We start from the raw sequence: 27,980 nt of genomic DNA, 5'->3' as shown, positions 1-27,980 counted from the left end.
TTTAAGAACTTTTTAGAGTCTTCAAGGTTTTAATTTGAACAGACGTTTCTACTATGTTCTCAACATATCTACAGCAAAGTTTACAGCCACTTTGTATCTGTTTTTCTCCCCCAAATGGCTAAGCAATTTGAGCCATGATAGTTTTTCCTCACTTTTTTTGCAATATATTCAACACCACAGTGGCTGGGATTCTGTACACATACAGCATACATCTAACAATAGCACACAACTCCCAGCCCTGTTACTTATTTTGTTTAAAAAAACATAAAAAAAAAAATCAAGATTGATGCAGCAGCCAAGTCCAATTAGCAATTCCAGATGTTTGGACAGAAGTGCACTCATCACTTAAATTTGTACTAGTTAACAGATACATAGCACAAATCACACAGTGCTACTCAATGTCACACAGTTACAAAAAAAGGGAGTGCTAGTGTAGACATTTTCCCCTCATACAGGAACCTGTACACAATAGCACTTTCCAAGGCTTTAGCAAAGCATACATTAGACGCCAATATGCTGTACAGTGCAATTTAAGTTATATCATATGCAACATGGACAATAGTGCACTTAAACCGGTCGCCACATTCAAGAGTTAGATCAATACAATCAAAATATTGAAGGTACATATTCCCTTACGAAAACTGTGCAAGTTAGTTCCTTTTCCCTTTTTTTTTTTTTTTTTTTTTGGTAAATGGCAGAGTGTCCACATTGATTGACCCCAGAGTTTGGGGGAGGCAGCCCTCAGTATCCAGCTTATTACACAAATAGCTATGTGCAAAAGAGCAGAAGCAGGGGTGTCAGGAAGAGCGTAAGGCAGTGTCAGACTGAAGAGCCAGAGCTGGGCACTGCCACAGTGCTTACAGCTCAGGAAGACACAAGTAACCTGCAAACAGGGTGTCAGTGACTTCTTGTGGCAGAGTCCAGCAGACATCCCCCCCTCTAAGAGCAAGCAAGTTGATCATCAATATTAAATATGTGAATAAATATGATGGACATGCAGGTAAGCAAAGACCTGAAGTGCTCTGGTGTGTATTACCAGTAGCCACCTGACTGGAGCCTGGGAAGCACTGGGAATGGAAAGGTTAAAAGAGAATGTACAAGTAGCCTGACATAAGAGGTCTGTGAACTGTCTGCTCCCAGGAGGACCTGCAAGGGTCCACACATCTCATCTCAACTCCGTCACGCGCAATACCTTGCTGGACCGCTCCAGGTAAGGTCTCATGAAGGTGATTATTTGCAGGTTAACTTAAGCCTCCAGCTCCTGCTGTTTGCTGTGAATACAAGGTGATGCATGGCAGAGGAATTGGGGAAGAAACTGCTGTGGCTGCTCAGAACGACACTAGCATTTTCACATGAAGGCTGTGATCCACACTACCACTAAGCCAAGGCAAGCACACAGCACTTGGGTGTGGATTCAGTCCTGAAACACAAGTCAAGGATGAAATGCCAGCTCAGAGAGAATTTTCTGCCTTTTGTTAGCTGTCACAGCTGGTTGCCCAATTTCCTCAGATGCCTGCAGTTTGCACAAGAGACTAGAGCAGCCAGGCAATTAGATCAAAAAAACCCCACCCCTTTGCTTCTCTATTATTTAGCTCAATATATAATTACTATGTTAGGAAATTACATAACCTTTAAGTGTGTTTTATGTATAGTCTATTATGGGGAAAATAGTGCCTTCTGAATCCTTCCCATCTGGCTAGTGATAATGGATTTCAGATGTACAGGAACAGTAGAAATTCTGAACTGGATAGGGATACAACACCCTGGCAGATGCAGATCCTACAGACATAATCTTAAAGGGTGAGCAATAATTTTAAGGGCTTACATTTGCAATATATCCAGAAGGTAGCTCCAGAAGCCAGTGTTTGGAGGTGGAAGGCATGGCCAACTTGTGCCTCCCCTGTTACGTGGTACCAGCCACCCTGAGAAGCATTCTTTATGTCAGATTTGATTTAGTGAACAAGACTGTTGCTCTCCAAACCTAAAAAGAAACTGGTATTACAAGTAGGGGGAATTAATTCTTCTGCCTTAAGTGAACAATAGTTTAAAAGGGATCTTTTTATTTTTTAAGCCAGATGACTTTAGGACTAAATTTAGGTTAGTCGAGAAGAACATAATTAAGGAAATAAGGACTGAATCAAAAGGCATTAAGGTTGCACTTAATCACTATCACATCATTTTATATAGCCTCGTTGATTATAGAACTTTTCTCAGAATATATTTAGTGGTTACATGATTTTTGCAGATTGCTATCCAGATACTTCTATGACAACTAAAGATCCTGCATTTTCACATATATCTATCTTTGTGAAGTGGCTTTTAAATAAAGGCAGCTTCATTCCAAAACAGCATAAAGTGTCACGGAAGCTCAACAGCTTCCGACGAGATCGACACTGACCTAACGCAGCTCCATTCATTTCAGCAGAAACAGGCTAACAGCAAGCGCCTTTTGAGATAATCCCAGCCACATGTGCTGTTGTTAATTCAAGTCTTCTCAGTCATGTACAGCTACTAATGGAATCAAGCTGAACGAATGCCTAAGTGAGTTAATATTTCAGACCCACTCTTAGGTGTCTTTTTAAAGGAGAAAAAAAATCTCTAGCAAAAACTCTGATTTTATAAAAGCAGATTGCATTCACAGAAACACAAAGATCAGCTACAAAATACAAAGTTACTTGGAAAAAAGCTTATCCCTAAAGTCTTTAAGCAGTTTTAGCAGCTACAAATGACCTAAACTATTAGCATTTTTTGTAGTGTGGTGGCCTCTTAATCTGCAGCAGCTACCTGATACATTAGATCACCTCAACTCTTAACTTCTGCTTTTGATGTTTCACAAAACGTGTAGTAAGAGCATGAGAGGAAAAAGCACACCAGGTGGAGCAAAAGTGTTTTGTTGAGTTGTACATTAAGTGCTGCTCTTGCACCCTAGCAATGCTGTGAACCTGTTCAAGTGTACAAAAACAGCCAGTACAGTCTGAAGTTTCAAGAGGCCAGCCTGGCTCTAGTTAAAAGGACAGCTCTGAGCCACTGTTCTGCAAGTGAACACCGCCACCAACTACTTAACCTTTTTGTTTTCCAGGTAGAATAAAAAAAAAAAGCTTGTTGTTCCTTAGGAGATATTTGTCCACAAGGGACAATTCCACCTGAAGGTCATGGCTTAAACATTAGCAGCAGAATCCCTACTTCAGTTCTGTATTGCACTGAAATTTCTTGCTCTGGTTTGGTGTTCAACTTACTGCTCCCAAGCCAATGCTTAACACAAAAAAACAAGTGTTAGATGTGAAGGCTACTGAGAGTATCATATAGACTGGTAGAACCTGTAGTTAGATTATACCATTTTCTAGTTTTTCCAGGAAACTAAAGAACTAAGCTGCCTTACTTACTCTTGGAGAGAAAAGGTGCTTTCAGACAAAAAGCCTTTACCTATCTGTACATAACTTTGTATTTTAATCCTGACGAGTGTTTAGAGAGTTCAACAAAACCAGAAAAAAGTCCAAAATAAATCTGAAACATCCAGTCTCTTGGCCCATCCTGGTCATCCATACAGTTGGGTGGAGGTTAGAGTTCCAGCTTCTGCTGACACTGTATACAATTTCGAGACAGAAGAGCTGCCAAGAGAGGACAGTTGTGTATGTCTTCTGTAAACAAAACAGAAATCCCTCCCAAAAAGCAGGGAGGTACATAGCGTGAAGTGAAGGTTTCAGCAGTGGGAGGACTGAGGGTCAACTGTACCCAGAGGGCTCTGCAATACATGCACTTTCCATGTATAGTCTTTCACGTAAAGGGGACTGGAAAGGAAAGACCTGAGGCGAAGCCCTGCCAACTCACAGGTTCTCCTGCATCCTATCAACTGTTTGCAACTGTGCTAGCTGCCTCCTCAATGCATTAACCTTTGCCTGAAGTTCCTTGTTGTATTTTATAATGTTGATCATTTCTTCATGGGCTTCGTCTAGGAACTTGGAAGGCCTGTTCCACCGAAGAAAGACACCTGAAAACCCAGAGACAGCACAAGTGAGAAGGGTTTCTTGTTACAAGAAGGAAACATTATTTATATTCCATCAGCTCTGAAGTAATGTGCATACAGTTTATGCATTTTTTCCTTACCCTCCCTGCTAAGTAGCATTTAGAAATACTGACTCTCCTCTCTAAGTTCACCATTCTATTAAACAAGGTTAATAAAGAAAAAGTGAAGGGTTTTCATTCCTTTTTTCTCATATACTGATCAGACCAATCCATAGTCAGCCTCTACCCTGCCATCACAGCCTGCTTGCTTCACTGTAATTAACTCTTCAGCATACATGGGATGGAGAAGTTTTCTGCAGCAGGGAAGCTACTGCACAGAGACTACCCTGGCCAACATGGTGAGTAACAGAGAAAGGGAAGTCTTGGCTGATACAGAAAAAAAGCCTGAGGCCTGCAGAACATCTACAGGCTATATCACTGCAGAAATACTGTGCTAACCTAAGAAGTTAAACGGTACTAGTAAGGCTCCCTGGCAAAGAGCAGCATGTCACCAAACCTTAGAAGGAGAAAGCATTTATGCCTCTGGGGATGGCACATGCCAAAAATATTCTGGAACAGCTTTCAAAGGGAGTGAGATCACCATCAGCTGAGATAGACTAAACACAGAGCAGAGAACAGCAGTGAACACTTAAGAAGCTTTACAAGTAGCCACAAAATATATATTGCCTGTAATAAAAAAAGCAAGCCTGGCTTACCTTCCCAGAGCTGCAGGCTCTGTGGGGCAACGGAAGGCCAGATGACAAGGCTGTTGGCCTCAAAAAGAGGATTCTGGAATTTGCTCAGCTCTTCAGACCTGTTCACCCAGGACCACAGGGACATAGTCTTTTGCGGCAGCTTCAGTTTAGACCTAACAAACCCAGGGGAACAAGTTAGCTTTCACTTTTATACTGTAAAGACTCATTTTGTCAGAACCCTGCAGACTAGAAGGCCACAAGCTTTTCCACATGCTGCTAGCTCAGACAATTCAGGCTAATCACTTCAATACCTCTCACCAACACAGCACAGGCTGTAAACCTAACGCAATTTACTCAACCTGGCCAATTACAGTTAGTTTCAAAGAAAAGACAGGGAAATAACATTTATAAGTTGGGTGGAAGCTAGCTGCCTTCTGTCCAGATGAAGAATCAGTCACCTCCCCAAGGTGGTTTGACTGTCAGGTTTTGAAAGGGATTAAACTCCTGTGTTAAGATAGAGCTGGAAGGTGTGGTAGGTCTGCATCAAGAAAGGATCGTAGTGCAATTCTGAGTACATTAAAGCAGTGTTATTGCTGGAATTGTGCGATGGGCACGTCTGATTAGGTCCCTCCAGTGGCAGGAAGCATCCAAACACAGAGAGAAATCACTGCTGTTTTCCTGGGTCAAACCCAACTCCAGGAGTAACACAGGGGTCTCTATTCCTTAGATTCTGGCAAACCTCATTCCGTATGCACTAGCAAATTGAACTGCCACCCAGGCAGGAGATTCACCATCCCTGTGAATGCTTCTGACAGCACAAGCTTAACATCAGACTTCAAACATTTTCTGTGCTCACAGGCTGACATGTTCAGATGTGACAGGCAGGTTATTGCATGTAACATTGAATGCTCTTTCAAATTTCATCTTATTGGTTTCATGTCTAACTTGGTTTTGCAGATGACCAGTTCAGCAGTCCTGCAGAAGACAGAAGAGTCTCTTCTAAGCAAGGATTACTTTAAGGGCAGAGACGTTTACAGGAAGCTTTAAATTGCTTTCCTTATCTGTAATATCAGTTCTATTTTTGCCTTCTACTCATTCAGTGGTCTTCAGTTAAGCAGGAGACCATCAGACATGGTCTTACTGGAGTCAGGAGTCCCGAGAGGAGAACTGCCAAGTTCAAAACAAGAATCCAAACCTCTCCGGCAGCTGCCATCTGCTGCGGGAGGCTCCAGTCCTCCAGGGCTCCACCCTGTTTGCTACTCCTAGCAGCCTTACTCAGGGCATGCCTAGAGCTGCCCCACTGGTACAGCACAGCATCTAACCCAGGCTAGGATTCAGAAGCTAGGTGCTGGTCTGCTCAAGTGCCTTAAATGCCACAAGCTTGTAAGCAAGCTCAGCACAGGCCTATCATTACCAGACAAGGTAGACTCCAGCAGAATGCAGTCCTGGCTGCTTTCTTTCAAAGTTGCACGAGCATCCATCTGAGAGCTCACAGCATTCGCTCAGAAACTCAGCCAGTGCAGATTGCCAATTCATGTTTCTCCAAGTCACAGGTTACAGCTGGAGGGATTTTTGGTCCTTCTGGTGAAGTTGTACTACTGCACGGCCAAAGAGACCTCAAACCTAATTGTGATGCCCAAAGCCAAACAAGTAAAGCTTTTGCCAAGGTGTAACTGTGAGGCAGATTCTTCTGACAGAGCATCTTCCACATCAACAGTTAATAGATGATGCACAAACGAAAGCTTTCCTTTCCTGGGGGCATCAGGACCACCAGGCTACAGAGTCATGTTCCTCCCTGACAAGGTAAGAACCAGATTTTCCAGCTTTGGCCTGTGACTGCCTTGACCTTCTCCTCCAGGCCTGCATGGACAATTTTGCTTCCCACAGCTATGACTCACATCATTGTTGAACTCCAGCTGTTTATTTATTCTTTTATGGAAAGAGTTTCTGTGTAAAAGACTATATAAACTGGTGATGGGTTGAGATTTTTCAAGGCCACACAGGGAAACAGAAAAGACAATCTAAGGTATTAGCTTGGACTTGGAGAAGACTAATTCAACTCCCTAACCATGCCACAAATTTCTTTAGTCACACAGTCCCACCTGTAAGAGGGACAAACTCCCTAACATTGCATCAGCCTACATAACTGCACCGAGAGGCTCACCTGTGCTAAGGGAAACCGCACAAGCACCCTCACCCTTTTTCAAACCAAGAGACTTTTTTTTGGTCAGATACAGATATTTAAAGGGTTCAAAGCAAGCATCCTCACCAACCTTTCATTTTCGTTGTTTCCCAGGAAAGTCCCAAACTGTGAAGCGTAAGCATGTTCAAAGAGCATAATGAGGAACTGTTCGTTGAATTCAAAAGAGCAAGGGAACTGACGAAGGATTTGCCACACACAGTCCAAAAAGAGGAGAAACACTGGGGCCTCCCATTTCTGCTTGCTATTTGAATAGGCTGATTGGGCACAGCGCTGCTGAAAAGGGTGACCAGCCTATACATAAGAATCAGAGAAAGCATCACACAAAGTAATGGGATGTGAGTACATGTAGCAAACAGACTTTAGAGCTAGTTCTGTCCATGCAACTATGCTATTACTGCTCTTTTCTACAACTGTAATTTCATCAGGCATCCAGTAACAAACTCCTAGTGACCATGACCAACTTTGCTGCCTTTTTCAGGTTATGTAAATAGCCCTGTATTTGATCAGAGAATTTTACTAAGAACAAACTGCTGTAGGTGCACCAAAGGACCAGGCTGAGGGCATTAGCTGCAGAAATACAAAGAGTAGAACTAAAGTTTTGTGGTTTAGTCTGAATAGTGTTCTCTAAAGAGATGTTCACCCTGAGCACACAAAACAGGCAGTTCCCCCAAACCAAAAAACTGCCATAAGAGGCAGAGGCCCCACAAAGTGTCAGAGATACAAATGACTCAGTTAATGATGTTGCTCTTAAGACAAAGGCCATTCACACTAAGCAGGGCTGCAACAAGGCCCAACCTGTTTGCTGCCTCTCAGGCTATTTCTCAATACAACTGTCGCTGGAATAGATTGCCATTTTGTCCATAGGCATTTCTTACCTGCAGCCACTCCCTCACAACAAGAGATTCAAAGCCACGTATGGTCCTGCACCTTGGATCCAAGATAATCTGTGCCAGAGAAGTCACCTGGAGTGTTGAATCAGTTCCTTCAGTCCCATGGACTAACACTGATGCACCTTCCCTGTCAAAGAAAAAGGCAGAAAGGAATAAGAATATGAATGAGCAGAACAAATCCCAAGGACGCATGCATCCCAATGGATGCCATGACATCCATGGACACCAGTGTCGCCACCCTGACAATGCTGAGGTTTTGCTGGCTCTCTACCTCTTCTTCCCTCCCCACCCCACACAGAAGCATACCACCTTCTCCACCTGGATCCTCACCCAACACTAACCAGAGCTCTGCATCACTTAAGGCTTAGGTCCTTGCTAAGCATTCTGGAAATCCCGACCCTTTGCCACGTTGACGGAAGATGCACAGTGGGATCTCCTTTGTGGTTCTCACTATTATTTCGAATTGGTAACTCTTTGAGTTACAGCATGGAAGTGCACCTCAAAATTTGCTTGTGTCATTTATTGTTTTGCTAAGCACTCTGAAATCTTCCCATAAGCACTGCAATGAAGACATACCATCCCCACAGATGGTCTGCAAAACAATACTATGAGATTCATGCTCAAACCTGGGCTTAATTGCATTTGGGCCTTAATTGGGGTTTACTGCAAGAAAAGTAATCCAATAAGCCAGTTCAGGAGAAAGAAAGAAACGGCAGAGCTTGGCTTCCACAAAGGCTGCGGAGTTGGTGTGCTGAGCAGAGAAGCTTGTCAAAGAGCCAAGCACAAAGGCTCCTCACTCACCAGCCAGCACAAGTGAATCAGCAGAACAATGTGAGGAGCAGAGGGAGCTCAGAGAGTTTGGGGCAGGAAGGTTTTGCACCTTGCTAGGGGCCCATGTGGTATCACTCCCCATACTTCAGTGGGGACTGTCCAGGACAGCCGATTGCCCTCCCATCTTCCTCCAGCCTAGGCTGTGTTTGGATACAGTATCACAATCTCATCCATGTGCTCCTGAAGGAAAGACTGGATGGTATTAAATGGTGTTTATTCCCCTTACTCTTCCCAAACCTTGACTCAGTGTCTCACTTCTGCCACATCCTTACACTCAGAAAGGAAATTAACTGCAGGTTGTATTTCTTTCTGTGCAGAGACCCAACCTAAGCAGCAAAGCCTGGATAAGAAAGATCTACTAAGCAAGTAACCCTGCACATGTTACTTGCTTTTTGATGTGAAAAGAATAAAAATCTCTGCCTTGAATATTGCAACATCTTTGTCTACAGTCCTATGTCTAAAACAAACCCAGTCCCTCTACAGTACAGATAATCTTCGGATACTCTCTCCCTCTCCCCAGGCAGTGGCAGATAAAGAGGCTGCTTAACAGCCAAGCACAATTGCAAAGGCGAACTGCAAGCCTATGCACTCCTCAGTGGGGCACACCAGGATAAGGCTAATTTCCCCTTTCACCTTTCAGGCCCCAGACCTTTAAGGTGCTGCAAGATCTGGCCCAGCCATTCCCTCCCCATGGCCAATATAACTGAACCACCCTTGTCAGCTCAGCTACGACCTCCAGGCTCTGAATGAGGTGGGCCAGGCACCAATGCTGAGCTGGCCTGCCACAGTGCCAGGTAAACAGAAAAAGCAAAGCTGAGGTTAAAAATGATGAAATTGTCCACTGTCCCAACAAGCCAGAAGAGTTTCGTCACTGATCTTTCTCATTATACACATGCAGAAAAGAATTACAGATAAAACTATTGATCAAGAGCAATCCTTTTCTGGCACAGTCAATAACTAAGCAGGCACTGTCAGTGCTTTTAAAAAGCACAGCAGCTCATATTTTAATGCAGTAATTCTGTTTTACCAGTGAGACTGCATTTCAGCCTATTTGTGTATCTGTATAACACGTTGCCTGGCTGGTATGAAAAGTGAGGTTTTCCCTGAGTTTTGAGAAGGGCTTTCACCAATCAAGAGCCACAAAGAAAACACATTCAGACCCCTGCATTTGGTCTGACAAACCCTCCTGGCACCTGACAGCTAGCTTTTGCTCTCCAGGCTGAGGTCTGAAGACATTCTGAGGACAAGTTAGCCAAGTCAGCAGTATTTATTAAAGAAACGTCAGGTTAAAAGAGGTCACAAGCACTTATAAATGATGAACAGGATTGCTTAGATAGGACTATGGGGATAAAAATTTCAAGAGGAAAAAGCACAGGACAATTTCTTGTGGAAAACAAGGAAATGCCGTTGTTTTAATCACTAGAAGCGAGGTGGGGTATTGTAAACTTTCAGCTGAAAAAAAAGGACTTTTTTTAAAAGATTCTGTGTTCTCACTTTACTAGCACTACCAAACAGCATTTCAGATGGGCACAAATACAGGCTGGGTGGAGAATGGATTGAGAGCAGCCCTGAGAAAAGGTCTTGGGGGTGTTGGTTGATGAGAAGCTCAACGTGACCCAGCAACATGCCCTTGCAGCCCAGAATGCCAACCATATCCTGGGCTGCATCCAAAGCAGCGTGGCCAGCAGGTCAAGGGAGGGGATTCTACCCCTTTGCTCCCATCGGGTGAGACCCCGCCTGGAGTCCTGTGTCCAGCTCTGGGGTCCTCAGCACAGGAAAGACGTGGACCTGTTGGAGCAGGTCCAGAGGAGGGACACAAAAATGATCAGAGGGCTGGAATGCCCTCTGCTATGAAGACAGGCTGAGAGAGTTGGGGTGGTTCAGCCTGGAGAAGAGAAGGCTCCGGGGAGACCTTATTGCAGCCTGCCAGTACCTAAAGGGGGCCGACAAGAAAGCCAGAGAGGGACTTTCTACAAGGGCATGTAGTGATAGGACAAGGGGTAATGGCTTTAATCTGAAAGAGGGTGGATTTAGATCAGATATAAGGAGGAAGCTCTTCACTGTGAGGGTGGTGAGGGACTGGAACAGGTTGCCCAGAGAAGTTGTGGCTGCCCCATCCCTGGCAGTGTTCAAGGTCAGGTTGGATGGGGCTTTGAGCAACCTGGTCTAGTGGAAGGTGTCCCTGCCCATGGCAGGGGGGTTAGAACTAGATGATCTTTACAGTCCCTTCCAACCCAAACCATTCTATGATGATTCTAACCTAAACCTGCAATAAAAATAACTAAATTGTATTGGTTGCATCAGGCATAGGATTATACCTTAACTAGATGATCTAATACCTATTCTTAGTCAAGACTTCCTCCCTCAGGCTTGTACTTCTGAAAATGCAAGCATGATTTACTGGAGGAACATTCCTTAACCATGATGAAACAGTATCTTGCATGGGTACAAGCAAGCCAGTCCACGGTGGCTGGTTATAATACTTAAAGTGGAAATAGCGGTATTTCACAAGCAATCCGTAATAAGTGAATTAGAAACTCAAGGCTTTCTGAAAAAGATTTACCTGTCAATGCACTGAGCAGCTAGACAAGCTGCAGTTAGTATCTCTTTGACATGAGTCAGCCAGTTGGAAGCTTCCAGTTTACTGAGCCAGCGGTCCATATTGTGTGACTGGTCATTACAAGCTTCCACAAGTTTGATGAGGCTTTCCTGCAGAATATTAAACCTTTGGGAAAAGCAAAATATTATTGAAAACATAAGCAGTAATATAGCAACCAGGACAACATCCTCACAGAAATACACTGATCTCAAAATAAAGCACTACAAGTTACATGCAGTTATTTCAAGAAGTACGACCCTATAGAAGTCATGTGTCCTCATTCAGCAAACTGCTTTCACTGGTAATGCCAAGCCATGGCTAACTGCCAGCAAAATACCACTCTCTAGACATAAGAAGTCTCTTACCTTTCAAAACAAGTTGCTTCATAAGGCATTAAAATAGTAGGGCCTTTTCCTTATCTTACCTGAACTCTGTGTGTGTGTTCAGTCATATCTTACACTTTCCATATAAAATGTGTTTCATTAGTCTCACTCCCATTACCAAATACAAGTGTGACTGCAACCTGGCATGGACAGTAGCAAGTGTCAGCCAACCTTCAAGTGCTCCACCTTCATTCTCTGTACTACACCAGAAGTTTGGGGGGAGTTTTAACCTGTAGAGCTGCAACAGTAATCTGAAAGCCATCCATCACAAGGACACAACTCCACTGTAACACCGGAAATTTTAAACTAGACTCAACTTCTCAATGTAGAACCACACTAAGATTAGTTTGGCTAATTTCTTAAGAATGTAAGAAAAACTGGGGGGGAGGGAACACATTTTGTATCACTTCTGCATTTGTTGCATTATTTCCTCAAGCCTTGAAAAGCTGGTATTGAGCAAGCAGCTGATAAAACCAGATGCTTCTCTGGTCTTGTTTCACACTGTGCCTTCCAGGGGCACCAAACTACTGACACAAATTCCAGTGTGTGCTCAGGTCTAATAGGGGATGCAGCTAGCAGAGTAGATGTCAGAAAAGCTGACGAAGCCAAGTAATAGCAGCATGAGATATTTAGTCTTCATATATTGAGGTTTATTCATTCCTCTCTATCTGATGCTTTGTCCACCTGTAGAATAATCAACATCAAATTTAAGTCCACATAAAATTTTTAGAAGCAAACCCAAATACTTCAAAGCAACAGTGTGGAAATTCCTTATATTAGCTCTTCAGGAGCTGGCCTATACAGTAATGTGGGGAGTCACTGCTTTCCAATAGCTCCAGTAACATTACTGCATGCCCATGTAGAAGGATTCCCTAAAACTAAGGCTTAAGAGCAGCTGAACAAAGCCAGACTAAAAGCCTATTTAACTTAGTAACTTGTCTCCAAATGACCAAACAATATTAGATGTCCAGAGAAAAGTACTGGGTAAGAGGAGCGTGACTGCCACAGAACAAATCTTCACCTGCAGAAATTTTCTGGCAAGGGACTTGCTCATTCCTGTGCACTGCTGCAAAGGGGATCACAGGAAGGCTGGAGTGCAGCTATAGATGGTCAGAGAAAGATGGCACAGGGAGACGGCCTGATGTCTGAAAGCTGCAGCAGGTTGTTCAGAACAAGGAACCAAACACAGCTCTCCAAAGCAAAATACCTTTATCATCTACATACCCAATTTTGCCAAAAAAGGAATGTGACCCTGTTGACAGGAACCAGGATACTTCTTACAGAAGCAAATACGTTACGGAGCCAGCATGGCTCTGCCAATGCAACCCTACAAAGCCAAGCACAGAGGAGAACCTGTGTGATTTCACCCACCTCTCAATACATTTGTGAATCCTCCTCCACTGGGGATAGTGCACTTCTTGTTCAAAGCCCCCCCCTTTGGCCCTGGCCTGCTGGGCAACATTCAAGGACCTCGTATCAATGATGTAGCCACGCTTGCCAGGCCGTAGTGTGGCATTAATAAGCTTCTCGTCTTCTTTACACCGCCTCCCATTCGTACCTGTAAGAGGCTGGCTACTTCGCATCATGACCTATGGGTACAAATAACCATGAATTAGGCACTGGAAATGTAGAGACTTAAGACTGAAAGTCACCCATCACTTGAGCTCCAATACAAGAATTGGAAGTTTAAACTCACTATGCAAGGGACACCCCTCCACTGGAGGATTTCTTAGGAGTCTGTAAATACAGACTGCAAACTCATGCATTAGGTCACTGGGTCCCAACACCAAGTATGCAGAATGGCTCTCTAGAGTAGCGTGCCACTGAAATTCACACAGGATACTCCTATTTTCCATAAAAACTCAGGTCACTGTAAGAATGCCTATGGGAGTGAGATAGCTCAACCTTAAAAAGCTTCCTCCATCAGTTCAGGGGGAAAATTGAGGTGGGGCTCTCCTGCTCTTCTCTGTGGAGTTGCACCAGCAAGTGCAGCTCTCACCCCACCGCACTTCCTACTTCCATCTGCTTCAAGTTCAATCCACCACACTTGGACACAGACAAGCAAATGCCCTGATCTGCACTGCCTGATGCACAGAAACGTCTCTCTAATTCTTCCTACAGCTGCTGTTCTCCCTTGCCCTGAATCCTTCAGTTCTTTTAAGTACAGTCCCTTGCAGTGACTTAATGTATTTAAAAAACAAACTAGAAATCCTTGAATTGAGTCATCATTTGGCAGGCCACTTTCTAAATTGTAGACATCATCTTAGAGGCTTTATCCCTTTAGTTATTCCTGTAGTACCACCTTTGTGAGCCACTGAACTGGCTTTCCTGCTGATGGCTCCTTTATAAACCAACATTTCCATGATTGTCATCTTTAACATCTCTTCCCAACTCTGTTTTTAAAACACTCAAGTCAGTCATGTGTTAAAGAAGCCTCTTAGGTACAGTTTTACCCCGTGGCTAGACTAATAAACCTTAGGTGCACAGATTTATGAGCTGAGGTTTCTCTTTAGTAAGTGCCTTTCAATTCAGAAAGCATCCCAGCAGCTCAAATGATAACTAAAATGTGAGGGCAGCCAGTCAGCAACCCCAACTGAGCTCGAGAACTCAGAGTCAGGAGAGCAACGTGACAGACAGCATTACTGTCACAAGTTCAAGCACTCTGAGCCAAATGCTATTATATTCCTCACACTTGAAATATGCACAATTCAGAGACATAATTGAACAAATATTCCTTCAACAGTTTTCAGTCAAGCTGAGAAAAAGCAGAAAGCACGACTGTTATGAAGTTGATGGATGGCTGATTTTAAAGCAAAGCAAAAAACCCCAAAGGTACTACTAAGTCAGACTAGACATCCTCTAATTCAGGGCTTACAAATCTTAGCAACAGGAGCGAGAACATGTTAGAGCATTTGACTGAGAAGCCTGGATTAATTTTACAAGCCACAGGTTGGACATCCCAACATCCTCAGAACTGGTTATATCAGCAAGAGATACGAAGAATTACTCAACAATTTCACAAAGTGCATTTCTTAATTATAGCGTATCACTCGGATTTTGGCTTGTCAAAAGGTGGTAAAGTCTGCGCAACACCAAGAATTTGCTACTCCTGAAACATGTTATACCGACAGCCTCAGAGAACAGATTGTTCTGATCGTTCCTTCGACAGTTACACAGCAGAAGCAGTGCTGGCTCTGGGCACGCTTGCTGTCATCATGACTCCATTACGAAGGAGACAGCCCACCACCCAGAGACAGGACAATGTGGTTTCTGCCATCCTTTCAGCATGAAGCCTCTTGGCAGACAAAGCAAGTAAGGGTGCCAGCAGTGGCTTTACAAGTCTCATCTTGATCTTACTGCTGTGAGCAAGCTCATGCCACATACACTCCCAAACAAGCAGATTAATAGCTATTTCTAGGATGGAGATTACTCATTCCATCACCCAGAACCAGTTTCATTGCATACACTTAGTAAGCTGGAAAATAAAACAAGCAAACGTCTCATGAACTGTATTAAGTCTAGAGCACAAGTTGTTTTTTCATTAAACAGACAGATTCACACACTTCCTTCGGGTACAACCATTACTCAAATGCATCTTACCATCCCATTCTTCTTATGGTAATAGCTGAGGACTGGGAAGCGACTGCCATGGCGAAACATGGCAACTTTCCGAAGCGCTTCATCATCGATGGATTTGGGGACAATGACAACCGGAGGGTAGGAGGGACAGACAGAGAATTCCTTATTGATGCAGCTTAGACGCCATTCATCTGTCTGAAAAAGATCAGAACATACAGGCTTTGGGTCAGAAAACAGATTACTACTGTTACAGCATAACATACTACGGGAGAGGAACTTCCATATTCAGGATAAAGCACGCAGAGAGTAATACTGGTGATCTATTCCATTCACACCACAGATGAAAGCTCAGTTGTCACTATTGGCATTATCACTTTTGTTCTTCCATGAGCCCGGACCCCCTGCAACAGTATAACTACACTAATCGGTCAGATCAAACCCAGCATCATATTTGGTCTCCAACAAAAATGTGGCAAAAGAGATGCCATTCAAGAACAAACAAGCCTGGCCACTCTCTGCACTGCACTCCTCATCCCCTCCCTCTCAGATGTTGCATTACAGACATTAGAAGGTATATCTTTGCCTAGTCCTTTTAGTATCCATTTATAGGTCTGTTGACTGATTATTTTCTCCCCACACCTCTTGATGCTGCCTGCAATCATACTATCTTGTTGCAGCAGCTCCCAGAAGCTCACTACCCAGTGTGCAGATAAAGCTCGTAAGCAATGGAAGAAATTATCAGAGGACGCTGGTTCTTGAGGTGCAGGACTTGTTGAACAACAGTTCCCCATCTGGTTTATCCACATCCTCAACAAAGAGCACAAAATAAGCCCATGTGGTCAGAAATGGGTGACTGTGGCTTTTAATTGTATCACAGACACAGCAGACAGCATGTCTGCAGTACACCCTACAACAGAACTTACTGCATTTGCAGATAGCTTCAATCTCACAGGACGTAAGAGCATGGTATGCCTCTCAAGGAGACCCCAGAACAAAAATGTATTCCTACATCAGCAGATTTAAAGGAAAAAAAGTTGATTTAGATGCAGGTAACACAGGCTCAAACCTCTTATCTGTTCTGAGAGCAGCATTAGTAACACTGTCCACAAGACAAAGGTGGCCAAGAAAGGCAAGAATGTCCACCAAGTCCAGAGAATGAAGCTGCTTTGAGGTTAAAATTGCAATTTAAAATTTCCAGCTTGGTTCTTTTCTATGGGCTCTGCTTTACGTAAAGCACTACAGCTTTTCCTCCAAAGGCACCTCGTGGAACAAGCACAGCATCTAAACACAAAGGTCTCATCATGAACTCCTATAATATAATTTTTCAGCTTCTAACAGCCAAACACTTGTGAAAAGTGCTGAATATTGGCACCCTGCACCCTCACAGGCACTTGGCACGAGAACTCAGGCTACTTGATATCCAGGGTCAGACACAGGACTTGGCTCCATCTCAGGCTAAACCAAAGGTCAACAAGCAGCATCACTTAAGTCCAGGCTGGAAGAGCTGACACTGCCCTAACTGCAGCCTCAGACAAGCCCAGTCTTCATGGAGGGCTTGCTGCTTCTGGGCTGGTACCATACCACTGCCTCCTGCATTAAGGACACCATCCAGGTACATCAAATGGCCATGAGGCATATGCTTTCCCCGGGGGGACATAGCACACAGCAGAACCTTGCCTGAAGTTTGGCAGGGAACTGAGCTCATGGTCCTCAATAGCAGGATAGTGGCTTGGCTGGGCTGCATCTTCAGTGCATCCTTATCCTGTATTCCCTATGGCCAACAAAACCTGCTGGCAGAAGCCTTAGTGGGGAAAATGACCAAGAAGCCCCTATAACACGTTTTGTTTTTAACAGCAGCATTAAATTCTTAAAAGTAGCTGCAGAATAGCTGTAAAAAGCTCCAAACAAGTTAAAATGAAATATAAAAACCTTTTGAAGAGGAACAGGCAACTGCTTTCAAGGTTGATTTTTTTTTTCTTTTTAGTTCCTATGCACTGACATGACACAAGTGTGAGAAAGCAAACAAGACCTTAAGTAACTCCTCAGCTGAGGTGTTTTCGGCAGACTGGGAAAGATTCGCGTGCCATGGCAGCAGGCAGTGACCTTATACAGATGCCATAAAAACTCTGCTCATTTGTGTTCAAAGAAAGTTTCAGCTAGATAAAAAGGTAGGGGGATAAAGCGGCTATCACAGAAAGTAAGAGAAGAGCATGACAGTTAAATTAGGCGGTAACAGAACACACAAAAACCCACGTCAATTCAGGAAGGTTGGTTTAGCATACATTAATTACACAGCTCTGATCAGAAGTAGGTCTCTTTTCCTCTCTCCTTTCTTCCAGAGGAAGAACTACCTCTTGCTTTACACCTCCTGACTGGTACCTGGTTATATAAATCAATCTGACTAGCTCACTGGTCCAATGGAGAACTAGGATCAATTTAGAAAGGTTTTCTGGCAATGAAGTCTTTCCATCAGATAACAAGCTGAACTGATTCACAACACTATTTCACCATCAGTAGATCCAAGGCATGGCATGTGTGGAGTAGGAGACAGGAAAAAAATCCCTTTTGGTGGCAGCCTAAGAAAAAGATGCTGAGAATGGTACATATTGTGTGCATTATCATCATGAACAGCAATTGTTACCTGCATTCAGTAGCCTACCCAGACAGTTTTGTGCTGTCCCTGTTGTAAGCTTATTTTATTATTCATTAGCCTCAAAACAGCTTCTCTGAACATCTACATTTTATAAAAAGCAGAGGTTCTCCCAGATGCAAAGTTAAATTGCCTCTGGCAATCACGTCATAGGCAGAGATGAAAGAAGTTCTGGATCACATAAGGGAGGCTGGCTGGTCACAGCTCATGCTTTTAATGTGCCAACAATGATATTTTTTATAGCTTTTTGGGGTGTCTATGTTAAATTATGGCAGATTTCATATGATGGTGTGTAATTTGTCTGCAGTGAAAAAATATGCACGAATATAGAACTGACAAATACCTTACTGCCACACAGGATTGTAGGGAAGGCAAAAATCAAGACTCCATGGTATGCTTTCTGAGAGACTGGCTGTCACCGATACCACCAGTAGGAAAAGGAATGGAAGAGTATTGACCTGATTTGTCTCCCACTTTGGTGATTTAACTCTGCCCATAACCTCCTCTTCTGACCGTTTATAACACAAGACAGATGATACTGTTATGTCATCCAGTTATAATTTCCTGTGACATGGGAAGGAGGAAGAGAGTGGCAGCAATTAGCACCATGTGTCTTCTGTAGCATAGCTGCTTCTGCAGAGATCCAGTTAACCTCTGCAATGCCAGCTTCAGACTGCTAAAATACACTCCAACATGAATCAGATGATAGTAAAACCCAACAGTGCAAGACTCTTCTTGGTTTTTGCTTGGGATGTCTGCAATTTGGAAGAAAAAATTGCCATTACTAACTGGAAGAGTGAGGTAACAGCAATTCAACTATGTGCAGCTACAGGAAGCAGTGAAAGAGAAGAGGTGGACCTCATCTTCAGACATCACCAGATAAGTATGCTGCATGAAAGTCAGAGAAAGTACAAAGTTAACATTTACTTCTCCCAGCAAGAGATCTGTACTTTAGGGAATCAGAAAAAAGTTAATTCCAGTTAAGGCTAGAAGCAGCAAAGAATTGGGGGATGAGCAGAAAGGGGAGGAGAGGAGTCCAAAGTAAGAAAGTAGAAGTATTTTCTTAAACAGAGCACAGGATTAAATCTTGCATTTCTACTTTTCTTAACCTAGTACTTTTTTAGAGATACTGATTTTCAAATGTTAGTGAAAGGCTAAAACAACAGTTATCCTTCCTCCCCAAACTTATAATTGCTAGGAGAGGTTATTTTCTACAAAACAGTGTGAAACAATTCAAGCTCTACCAATAAGCCATAAAAGAAAAGTCTAGAAACCAGCAGGGACCTTAAAGGATCCTGCAAGCAGCAATGACAGAGGCCATTTCCAAGGAACAGGCAGAAGGCAACAAGCCCTGTTAGTAACATAATGTGCATAGACAAGAAGCATAACAACAGATGCAAGCAAATATTGATGCCTGTCCGATAAGAGCAAAATATGGGCTATTCACACCACTGCAAAACAAACCCCAAACCAGAAAATTCATTTTTTTAAGCAGCTCCTGGACAGTGGATAAAGCACAGTTAGCTGAACTGTCCAGAACCCTGAGCTCTTTCCTACAAAAAAAAACAGAAAGGAGAAAAAAAAAAAGGGAACGAAGAAAGTGAATTTGGTGGCAATTAAATACCTACATGTTAATTATACTGTTATTGTATAAACTTCACTTACCTTTAAGAAGAAACTGATCTTCCCAAGTTGCAGTTTGCAGTATCCTGCAGTTGTAAGAGCTGGCAGAAGAAAAACCACTCCACCCTGACCTATTAGCTCTTCTCTGCCTCAGAAAAATGTGAAAACCCTTACCTATGTTCTAATTCCATTCAGCCACTCACTATTTATGCAGTAGTACAGTGAAGAATACAAACTTTTTACAAACATTCACCTGACATACCTACAACCAATCCAGATCTCATGTACTACCCAGCGTTTCAAGCAAAAACACAACACACAACCAGAAGTTGGATGAGCAAACATTAACTATCCTGTGCCTCTTATACTCCATTCATACATTTGTCTATAGTATCTTTAAAGTCTCATCTTGCAGTACAATAATTTGGACCCTGCAGGCACTGTATAGAGTTTTTGCTGTGACATTCAGAGAAATGTTGAGCTGATTTCTTCATATGACTTAATTCTCAGCTGAACTACTCTGTTGGTATGTTGGACTTATCACAACAGCAGTTCATGAAATAGATGTTTGACAAAAGCCCTACTGACCTGTCCCAAGAAAATAAACAGGTAGCACACACAGCAACAGCCATCAGCAAATGACAGCCCACTGAAACTGTTAACTGCTCCATTTTCTTTAGATCAGATGAAACCATTTGTCTTTACAGTTCTTCCCTTAACACCTTCATGGGCTAAATGCAAGAATGTAGTATAGCAGCCTCCCTAATCCTGGAATTGAGCTGCAGGGGCAAAGTGCTTAAGTGCTTGCTATCAAATTCTAGGGGCAATGCTAGATGACACTCTGTCAGATCAATGCAATGGAGTGAAATCACATAGAGGCTATGTGTATTGGGAGAAAAACACATTTGGCACAACATATGCCAAGATAAACAGATAAACTATTATTATACAGTCTAATACCATACCATATTATTTAAATTTTTAATGTATTACCTAATTTTTTTTTTAATCTTAACTTTTATAGTTTTACTTAGCCATTATAGAATGTGTCAGTTTTAAAACAACTGTCCTGTAGCAGACAAATGCAGAATTAATACATTGCTAGAGCTGCAGCGTGGGTGAAATGCAGTTTTTGACAAGTTGTTACCATACTGGGGAAGGTAAAGCATAACAGATTCAGATGGATGATTTAATGGAGAGGGAGGTAACTTTCTGAATTCTACTCATTTGACTTATGGGAGGAAAAAAATAAATCAGCCATTTACTTGTTCTAGCTTGTCACATAAGACAGTTTAATTACAGAACAAGAAATATTTGGTCAACAATATATTTATCTGTTGTTCAGGAAATGTAAATCATTTGAACATGGCTTTTGTCACTATTTCATTAAAAAGGAGTTACATCTGAAGTTTTGGGTTAAAAGCCAAGAATTAATCAACAGCTGTTAGACATGCATATTTTAAAGAAATTAATTATTGCCCTTGAAATGTAGCACTATAAAGTAATCAGGTTTTTAAACATAAGCCTTCCAAGGAGCATACATTCAGAAAGCCAAGAGATTCACAAGTAAGCTATCAATGCATTTTTAAACCTCTGAAACAAAAAGGAAAAAAAAAAATAAGCATATCATCAGATCCATGTTAGCTCCTGTATCGTGCTGGTCAATACAACCATCAGCAGTGATTTGATCCCTGAAATCTAAAGAGGATTTCAGCTACACACAGAAAGCAAAACATGAACAGAAGCAGAACCATCTCCTGCAATCTTTCACTGAGCTCCAAAGGATTTCCTTCTGCTGCCTTCAACCCTGCTCTCACACTCCTCCCTTCTCACCAAATAGCACTTCAGTTTCTGGCTTTTTGATTCTTACTGAAATGCCTGTAAGCTTCCTCTGCTGAGCTGGGAAAACGTCTGCTGCTTTGCCTTCAAAGAGCAGAACACTCTGATCACATGTCTGACTTTTCTAGCTGAAATTAAAACCAAAACTGTGGTGCTAGTTATTAGAACAGGTCAGTTTGTATGTCTTTTGACAGCAGATGAAGATAGGGCATGTGAGAGTACTCTAATTATAAAACAAAGCCAGAAAGATCTCTGAACTCCTTTAATTTTCTAGTGATTTCATCATACAAATCTGGTCAAGCTAATCATATTATTCAGTTATTAGTCATAAACAGGAAGTGATAAATGCTGCAGATAAGCTGGGTTGCAGATGAAAGAAACAAATCAATGTTCTCTGATGCTGTACTAATGGATGTGGTCTCAAACCTACGATGATGCAGCAAGTGCACATATTAAATGCGAAACCAAGACTTAGAACACAGAGATGCTAACCCAAGGCACTATTAAAACAGGTAAGCTCCTGCAACCGAGCCAGTTCCCACTTATCAAATTCAGCATCCTAAAATGAAGCTTGAATAACAGATAAAACAGGCAGTGCCACAAGAACAATTCCTACCCTACAGGTACCAAAATAATATCAACATGTGCTCACAGCACCTGGAAGAATAGGACTGGAAATTTCCTGCTCTCTAAACCCTCCCAATATTTCCCCAGCATGAACTAGAGTGAAGTGTTTCAAATTGGGCATCTTTACTTATTGTCATCTTCCTAGAGAGCTAAGAAATCCTTAGCAATTTTTTAAAAACAGCCTCGTTTCAATTAAGAGCTTGACAAAGATTCATCCCACTCCACTTCAGATGCAAAGTTAAGTATAACAAACCCAGGCCAAAGGTCTTAAATTTGTTCTTACAGTGAGGAGGACCATCCCCAAAGGGCAAAAACATTTCCTACCTTCATGTCCTCCCAGGTAACTTTTAAAGAGGCCTCAAAACTCCATTTGTACAATGTGAAACAAGTGCTAAATAGGAATATTTAGCACAAACAGAAATGCCTGATGTTTACAGAGTGAATATTTGAACAACACTCACTCTTTACCCAAGCACCAGACAGCTGTTTTTACCATCCAGGGTTAAACCCCAGGCAGCAACTAAGCACCACACAGCTGCTCGCTCACTCACTCCCCCCCCCACTCAGTGGGATGGGGGAGAGAATTGGGGAAAAAAAAGTAAAACTCATGGGTTGAGATAAGAACAGTTTAATAGAACAGAAAGGAAGAAAATAATAATGATAATAACATTAATAAAGTGACAATACTAATAAAAGGATCAGAACATACAAAACAAGTGATGCACAATGCAACTGCTCACCACTTGTTGACCAGTGCCCAGTTCATTCCTGAGCAGCAATCCCCACCCCCAGGCCAGCTCCCCCCAGTTTATATACTGGGCATGACATCACATGGTCTGGAATACCCCTTTGGCCAGTTTGGATCAGCTGTCCTGGCTGTGTCCCCTCCCAACTCCTTGTGCCCCTCCAGCCTTCTTGCTGGCTGGGCATGAGAAGCTGAAAAATCATTGACTTAGTATGAACACGACTTAGCAACAACTGAAAACATCAGTGTGTTATCAACATTCTTCTCATACTGAACCCAAAACATAACACTATACCAGCTACTAGAAAGAAAATGAACTCTATCCCAGCTGAAACCAGGACAATGACATACTTCACATACTTCACAAACTACGTGCACAAGTATATCTGAATGCCTGTGCAAATCTTTGAGATCCAACTTACCACTGAACTGAGGAGCTCAAATTCTTCATTAGGCAGAAAGCAGCGCCAGCCATCTTCAACGATTTCAAACATGGGCCGGTAGAAGAATGGATACATGAGAGTGACAGAATCCAGAGTGGAAAGCGCCTGTGTGGGTGAGAGAAATAAACAGCTACTTAATTCATTCAAACTTCTATTTTATTCCAAAAAACATACAGCAAATAGTGTTTTCCTCTAATATTGGTGATGCAAACTTAAGCCACCCAAAAGTGTACAGCCATTAAGCTTGAAATACTAAGTTACCTGCCAGGTAGTTAAATATACATAAAAAACTGTAGGACAAACAAAAGCAGATGATAACAGACAATCTAACTGCAACTCAGGGTTCGTACGCAGAGTATCATTTATACAGGATACACTATGTAACAGCGCACCAAAGGATGAGAAAGATGCACACTGAACAGGTATAACTAACAGGACACATCCTACATGTCATTTACATGATTACTAAGAACAGATCTTAAACTCGAGAAGTCACTTAATGTTGTTTGAGACACATGAAACAAAACCAGTCTGATTTGGTTTTGCCTCCTCATGCTCCAGCATAACGAAGCTGAGCTTCATTTTCCCAAACGCTATGGCAAGATATTTGATCAAGAAAAGTATGGTGGTTTGTTTTTTGGTTTTGTTTTGTTTTTAAAAAACCCACCTACAAGCAAAAACCAATATTTTAACAACTGAAACGAAACATCCCACAATTCTCATTTGCCTTACAGAACATCAATGAAAGCCTTCCCAACGGGAAAAAAGCCGTTACAGTTGAGGACAGATCGAGATCTGAGAATGTAGGTGTTATTTATCATTATGAATTCTTACCTCAATAGAGCTAGCAATGTTCAAACACTCCTCCATTCCAGGTATATCAAGCTGAATAATTCGCAGATCTTTGCATTTTATAATGATGGTACCCAATGAGCCCACAAACCTACAGCAAGACATGAAGAAAGAGTCTCTTAAGAACAGGATCTTCTAAGGTATGATGAAGTATTACAGCTCTTCCCACAACATATGCCTACAAGACAAAATTCCATTAGTAGTAATTTGTCCACAATATCACCTTTCAAAAAAATAAACAAACAAAACCGCCTCCTTATTTGGTATTAGCTTTTTTAAAATTCCATCTTTGTAATACAGCCATGAGTGGAAGTGTTACAAGAAAAAGAGAAAGTCTTCCTCCCAGCTTTTCTTTAAAACGTGAAAGAGAAAAGGGCTGTTCAGGTATTTCCTGATACTACTGGAAGCTTCAGCTGGAAGTTTCCAGTTTTATTAAAGTAATGCAGTGGAACTTTGAGGGTTGGTAAAAACATTTGAGTTTAATTAAATTTTTAAAATAACATTTCAGTCTGGCTACAATGCACTCCCTTGTCTTTAACAAGAAAGTTTGGTTTCTGATACCTGCAGTGCCACGGAGCTATTTGCTCTGCAGACCTCAGAGAAGCTGAGGTCTCACCACCACTTGTTACAACGCGAGTCAACCCAGAAAAAGCTCCACGTTACAAAAACCAAACACAGCTCACAGACGCCCTCTCCAGTCTTCCTCACGTACCTCAAAGAAGGATGATGCCCGAACAGAAACCGAGTGTTTTGTTTAACTAGCCACCAGTATTCACAGGAATGATGTAGAATTTAATTCTCGAAGCAGTGAAGTAAGGAAAAGCAGCTGAGTCTCCTCATACAGCGCAGGCGCGCTTGCGGCAGCCAAGGGCGATGCAAGAAGCAGAAGCAGGCAAGACCCGAAGGACCAAGTTTCAGTCCCTCGTGGCCGAACTCCCAGTTAGACCATGCACACACAAGGAAGGGCAGAGCTGTACATGCTCCAAGAGGAGACCTGTTGCTAAGCTTTGGGTTGCTCCACCTGTGCTACAAAAGGTGCCTGCAATTTATTTCAGAATTATTATTACAGCTGAAAGGTCATTATCTATTTCTGCTGCGCAGACAAAGGTTAACATGCAGAACCAATTATAATTTGGGTAGTGCTGAAGGAAGAACTACAGGTGTTTTGACAGAAAAGTTCTGCAACTCCAGCAGAGCCAGTCTGTGCATCATTTGCCCTCATTGCAGCGCTATTTCACAGCTCTCCAAGGTAATAACACGGGGCAGCTACAACGCATCACCATGGCTGTGCTCTCTTTAAGCAAAAACACCACAGGAGATCACTAGAGACTGTTCCACTTCTCAACAAACCCTACAGGTCATATTTAACTTGCTTAAAAAGCTACCAAAATTTAAGAAGCAATTTGATGACCATCTGATAATTAGGGAAAACACTGTTTTATACAAAAGACATTCATGTCACGAAAGCAGAACAGATTTTATCAACCTGTCACAATGTCACAGTTGTCATGCACAAATAACCTGAAGTAGTGCCAAACTGGACCCTTCTACAACCTTCACCGGTTTAAGAGCCCTGTTATTCCATTCTCTCTAGCCCTGAGAAGAATATACTCTTATGCTTTTACATGGCAGAGTTTCATTACAGTTACATTCACACAGAGCTACTCTCAGGGAGGGAGATGTCTACTCTAGAGACCTTCTAGAAACCAGGGCTGGCAATAAGGGCTGTGAGTATCTGCAGACATAGCTAACTCTGTTATAAATAACGTGTTGAGCTAGCAACGCACTACTCCCTCGCCGTAACTTAAAATGTTCCTTGCTTATTTGGTATTAACTTCCATTGTAACTGCAACTAAGCTCATAAAAATAAAAAAGAAAGAAAAGCTTGTCCACAATAATTTTCAAAACAGAGCTACAGCTGGTTTAGTACAAGCAGTAAGGAGGATGAGGCCAAACTGCCCTGATGACTGAGCAATACTAGATGGGAACAGATTTCCTGAGGTTTCCACCACTGTGTTCCTCTCCACCTTCAGGCCAACACGCAGCATTTCTCAGAAACGCTCAGAGAAATCGGGAACAAACTTAATCAGTGCCCAGTACTTCACCCATTTTCAGATTCTGAGGCAACCTGGATATTTTTAATTGATGCTGCTTGATTTTTTTCTAGCCTTGCTGGCAGAAAGGAAATGTATTCTTCCAGACTTCCTTAAAAGGCAAGGAAAACAGGGGACTAACTTTGTTATTAACAATAAAATAAAATATTTTGAGCAAACTGAAAAAAAGGGCCAGGGTGAGGAAGCAGAAGACAATGACCAGGTGAGATGGGACTGCCACTCAAGGAGGGAATTGTGATGGGGCAACAGCACACATAAAGCAGAGAGAAGTAATGGTAAGAAGATTAATCTCTGAAGTCCCTACAACAAAAGGGGATGGGCAAGAATAAAATGGAGTGCTGCAGCTACAACTCAGCTTTACCATGCTGTTCCCGCAAGGAGTATGCTGTTAAAGTGTTATTGATTTCCATGAGCAGTTGGAGGACCAAAGGGATGATAGTGTCGAGCAAAAGGAGACAGATCTGAGGCTGAGAAAGTCCCGAGTCCACTTCTGCCATTGGTTTTGCCAAGTGACCCAAGGCAAATCACTTCGTCAGTGCCTCGGCTTCCATCTCTGTTAGATGGTGGTAGAGATGCATCCTTTTTAAGGTGTGTCAAGAACTACTGATAAAATCCACCAAACAATTAACACAGAGCACTGTTGACAAAGGTGTTCAAACACAGAGCACGGCTGACAAAGGTCTTTAAACATAAAAATTCCAACTCTATGTGAGGCAAAAAAAAAAAAAAAAATCTTTAAGATGCAACAGCCAAATATCAATATCCAAGCAGAATGAGAATCAACCTGCCCATGCCAATATTCTGCCCTGTGCTCTAACTGTCCTTCCTCCTCTCCAGGCCTAAATTTGAGATAGCTGAGGTGCAAGCCAGCCTTAACAACCACTTTTCAACCCACAAGACACAAACAATTAGGTATGGGAAAGCAGGGAAGTTAGGAGGCATACCTTTTTTCAATGGAATCAATGTTGGAGTGCAGCAGCCACAGCTCCTCAGCATTATCTTGACGCCGTGATGAAAAAATGAGATGATGGCCAGTCAAGCAGAGAGTCCCCTCCACCGCCAGGTAGAACGAGCGGTGCAGGACGACGTTGTCCGCTCGAGGGGTCTTGATCAGCTCCGCGAACTCCATGCTCGAAGGCGAGCGGGCCTGGGGAGGCCTTTGCCACAAAAACTTGCTGGGGAAGCAGGGGTAACCTCAGCAACACCAACAGGGGCGGGATGGAGAACCCGGGGACGGTTTACGACCGCCCGGCAGCCCTGCGAAATGCCCCTGGAAGGCAAGGAAGGGGCATAACCCTGGGGCTGATCCCGTCTCCTGGCCGGTTGCAGAAAGCCAGCCCGACCCCGGCGGGTATGGAAGGATGCTGAGGGGAGAAGGAGCGGGGCGGGATACCACAGTCCCCGCTCAGAGGCGGCCGGTGCCCTCACAGGGCCGCCTTTCACCGGGGGGGGGGACACGGACACCCAGGGCTTGACCGGGGGGATCCCGGGAATTAAGGGCGGGGGGGCTCGGCGGCTGGCAGAAGGGAGCCGGCGGCGCGGGGAGCCCGTCGGTGCTTGACAAAGGGAGAGGCAGGGCAGCGCGGGGACCCGGCGGAGCGGGCCGGGCCGCCCCCAGGACCCCCCCCGCTGCCGGGGCCCCGCCGCTCCCAGGAGGCGCCCGGCGTTGCGGTGCCGGCCGGAAGCTGACGGGCCCTTCCCCGGATGTGGCGGCCCTCACGTGATCCCGCCAGGCCCAATCCCCCTCCCGCCCTCCACCCACCGGGGGGGGGCGGACTACCTGCCCTTACCGGAAACGGTGCTGCCGTAAAGCGCCCGACGCGCCTTACGGCCTCACGACAAACCGTTCCGCGGCCGGACGGAGGAGGGTTTAAGGGAAAGAGGGCGGGGTCGGGGAGAGGGGGA

The 27,980-nt window shown here is 43.3% G+C and overlaps 1 protein-coding gene across 3 annotated transcripts; it reads right to left on the bottom strand.

Moving 5' to 3' along the window:
- MTMR9 (myotubularin related protein 9) lies at nt 1–27,898 on the bottom strand. Of its 3 annotated transcripts, XM_075048934.1 has the most exons (12): nt 27,866–27,898; nt 27,020–27,345; nt 23,944–24,052; nt 23,089–23,214; nt 15,204–15,377; nt 12,975–13,192; nt 11,185–11,346; nt 7,776–7,917; nt 6,971–7,191; nt 4,719–4,870; nt 3,829–3,988; nt 1–3,638 (listed from the first exon to the last, which is right to left on the bottom strand). In XM_075048934.1, exons 2-12 carry the CDS (start codon nt 27,202–27,204, stop codon nt 3,536–3,538), a joined length of 1,752 nt encoding a protein of 583 aa, XP_074905035.1. In that variant the 5' UTR covers nt 27,205–27,345; nt 27,866–27,898; the 3' UTR covers nt 1–3,535. The 3 variants fall into 3 exon arrangements, with proteins under 3 accessions (XP_074905035.1, XP_074905034.1, XP_074905036.1); XM_075048933.1 differs by lacking the exon at nt 27,866–27,898 and having other exon boundaries at nt 27,020–27,781; XM_075048935.1 differs by lacking the exon at nt 27,866–27,898 and having other exon boundaries at nt 1–3,608; nt 27,020–27,780.
- Between the last annotated feature and the right edge of the window lie 82 nt (nt 27,899–27,980).

Source organism: Buteo buteo, chromosome 17, assembly GCF_964188355.1.
Source record: "Buteo buteo chromosome 17, bButBut1.hap1.1, whole genome shotgun sequence".
NCBI lineage: Eukaryota > Metazoa > Chordata > Aves > Accipitriformes > Accipitridae > Buteo > Buteo buteo.
The sequence above is the reverse complement of the archived record's forward strand: the minus strand, read 5'-3'. Positions and strand labels throughout refer to the sequence as shown.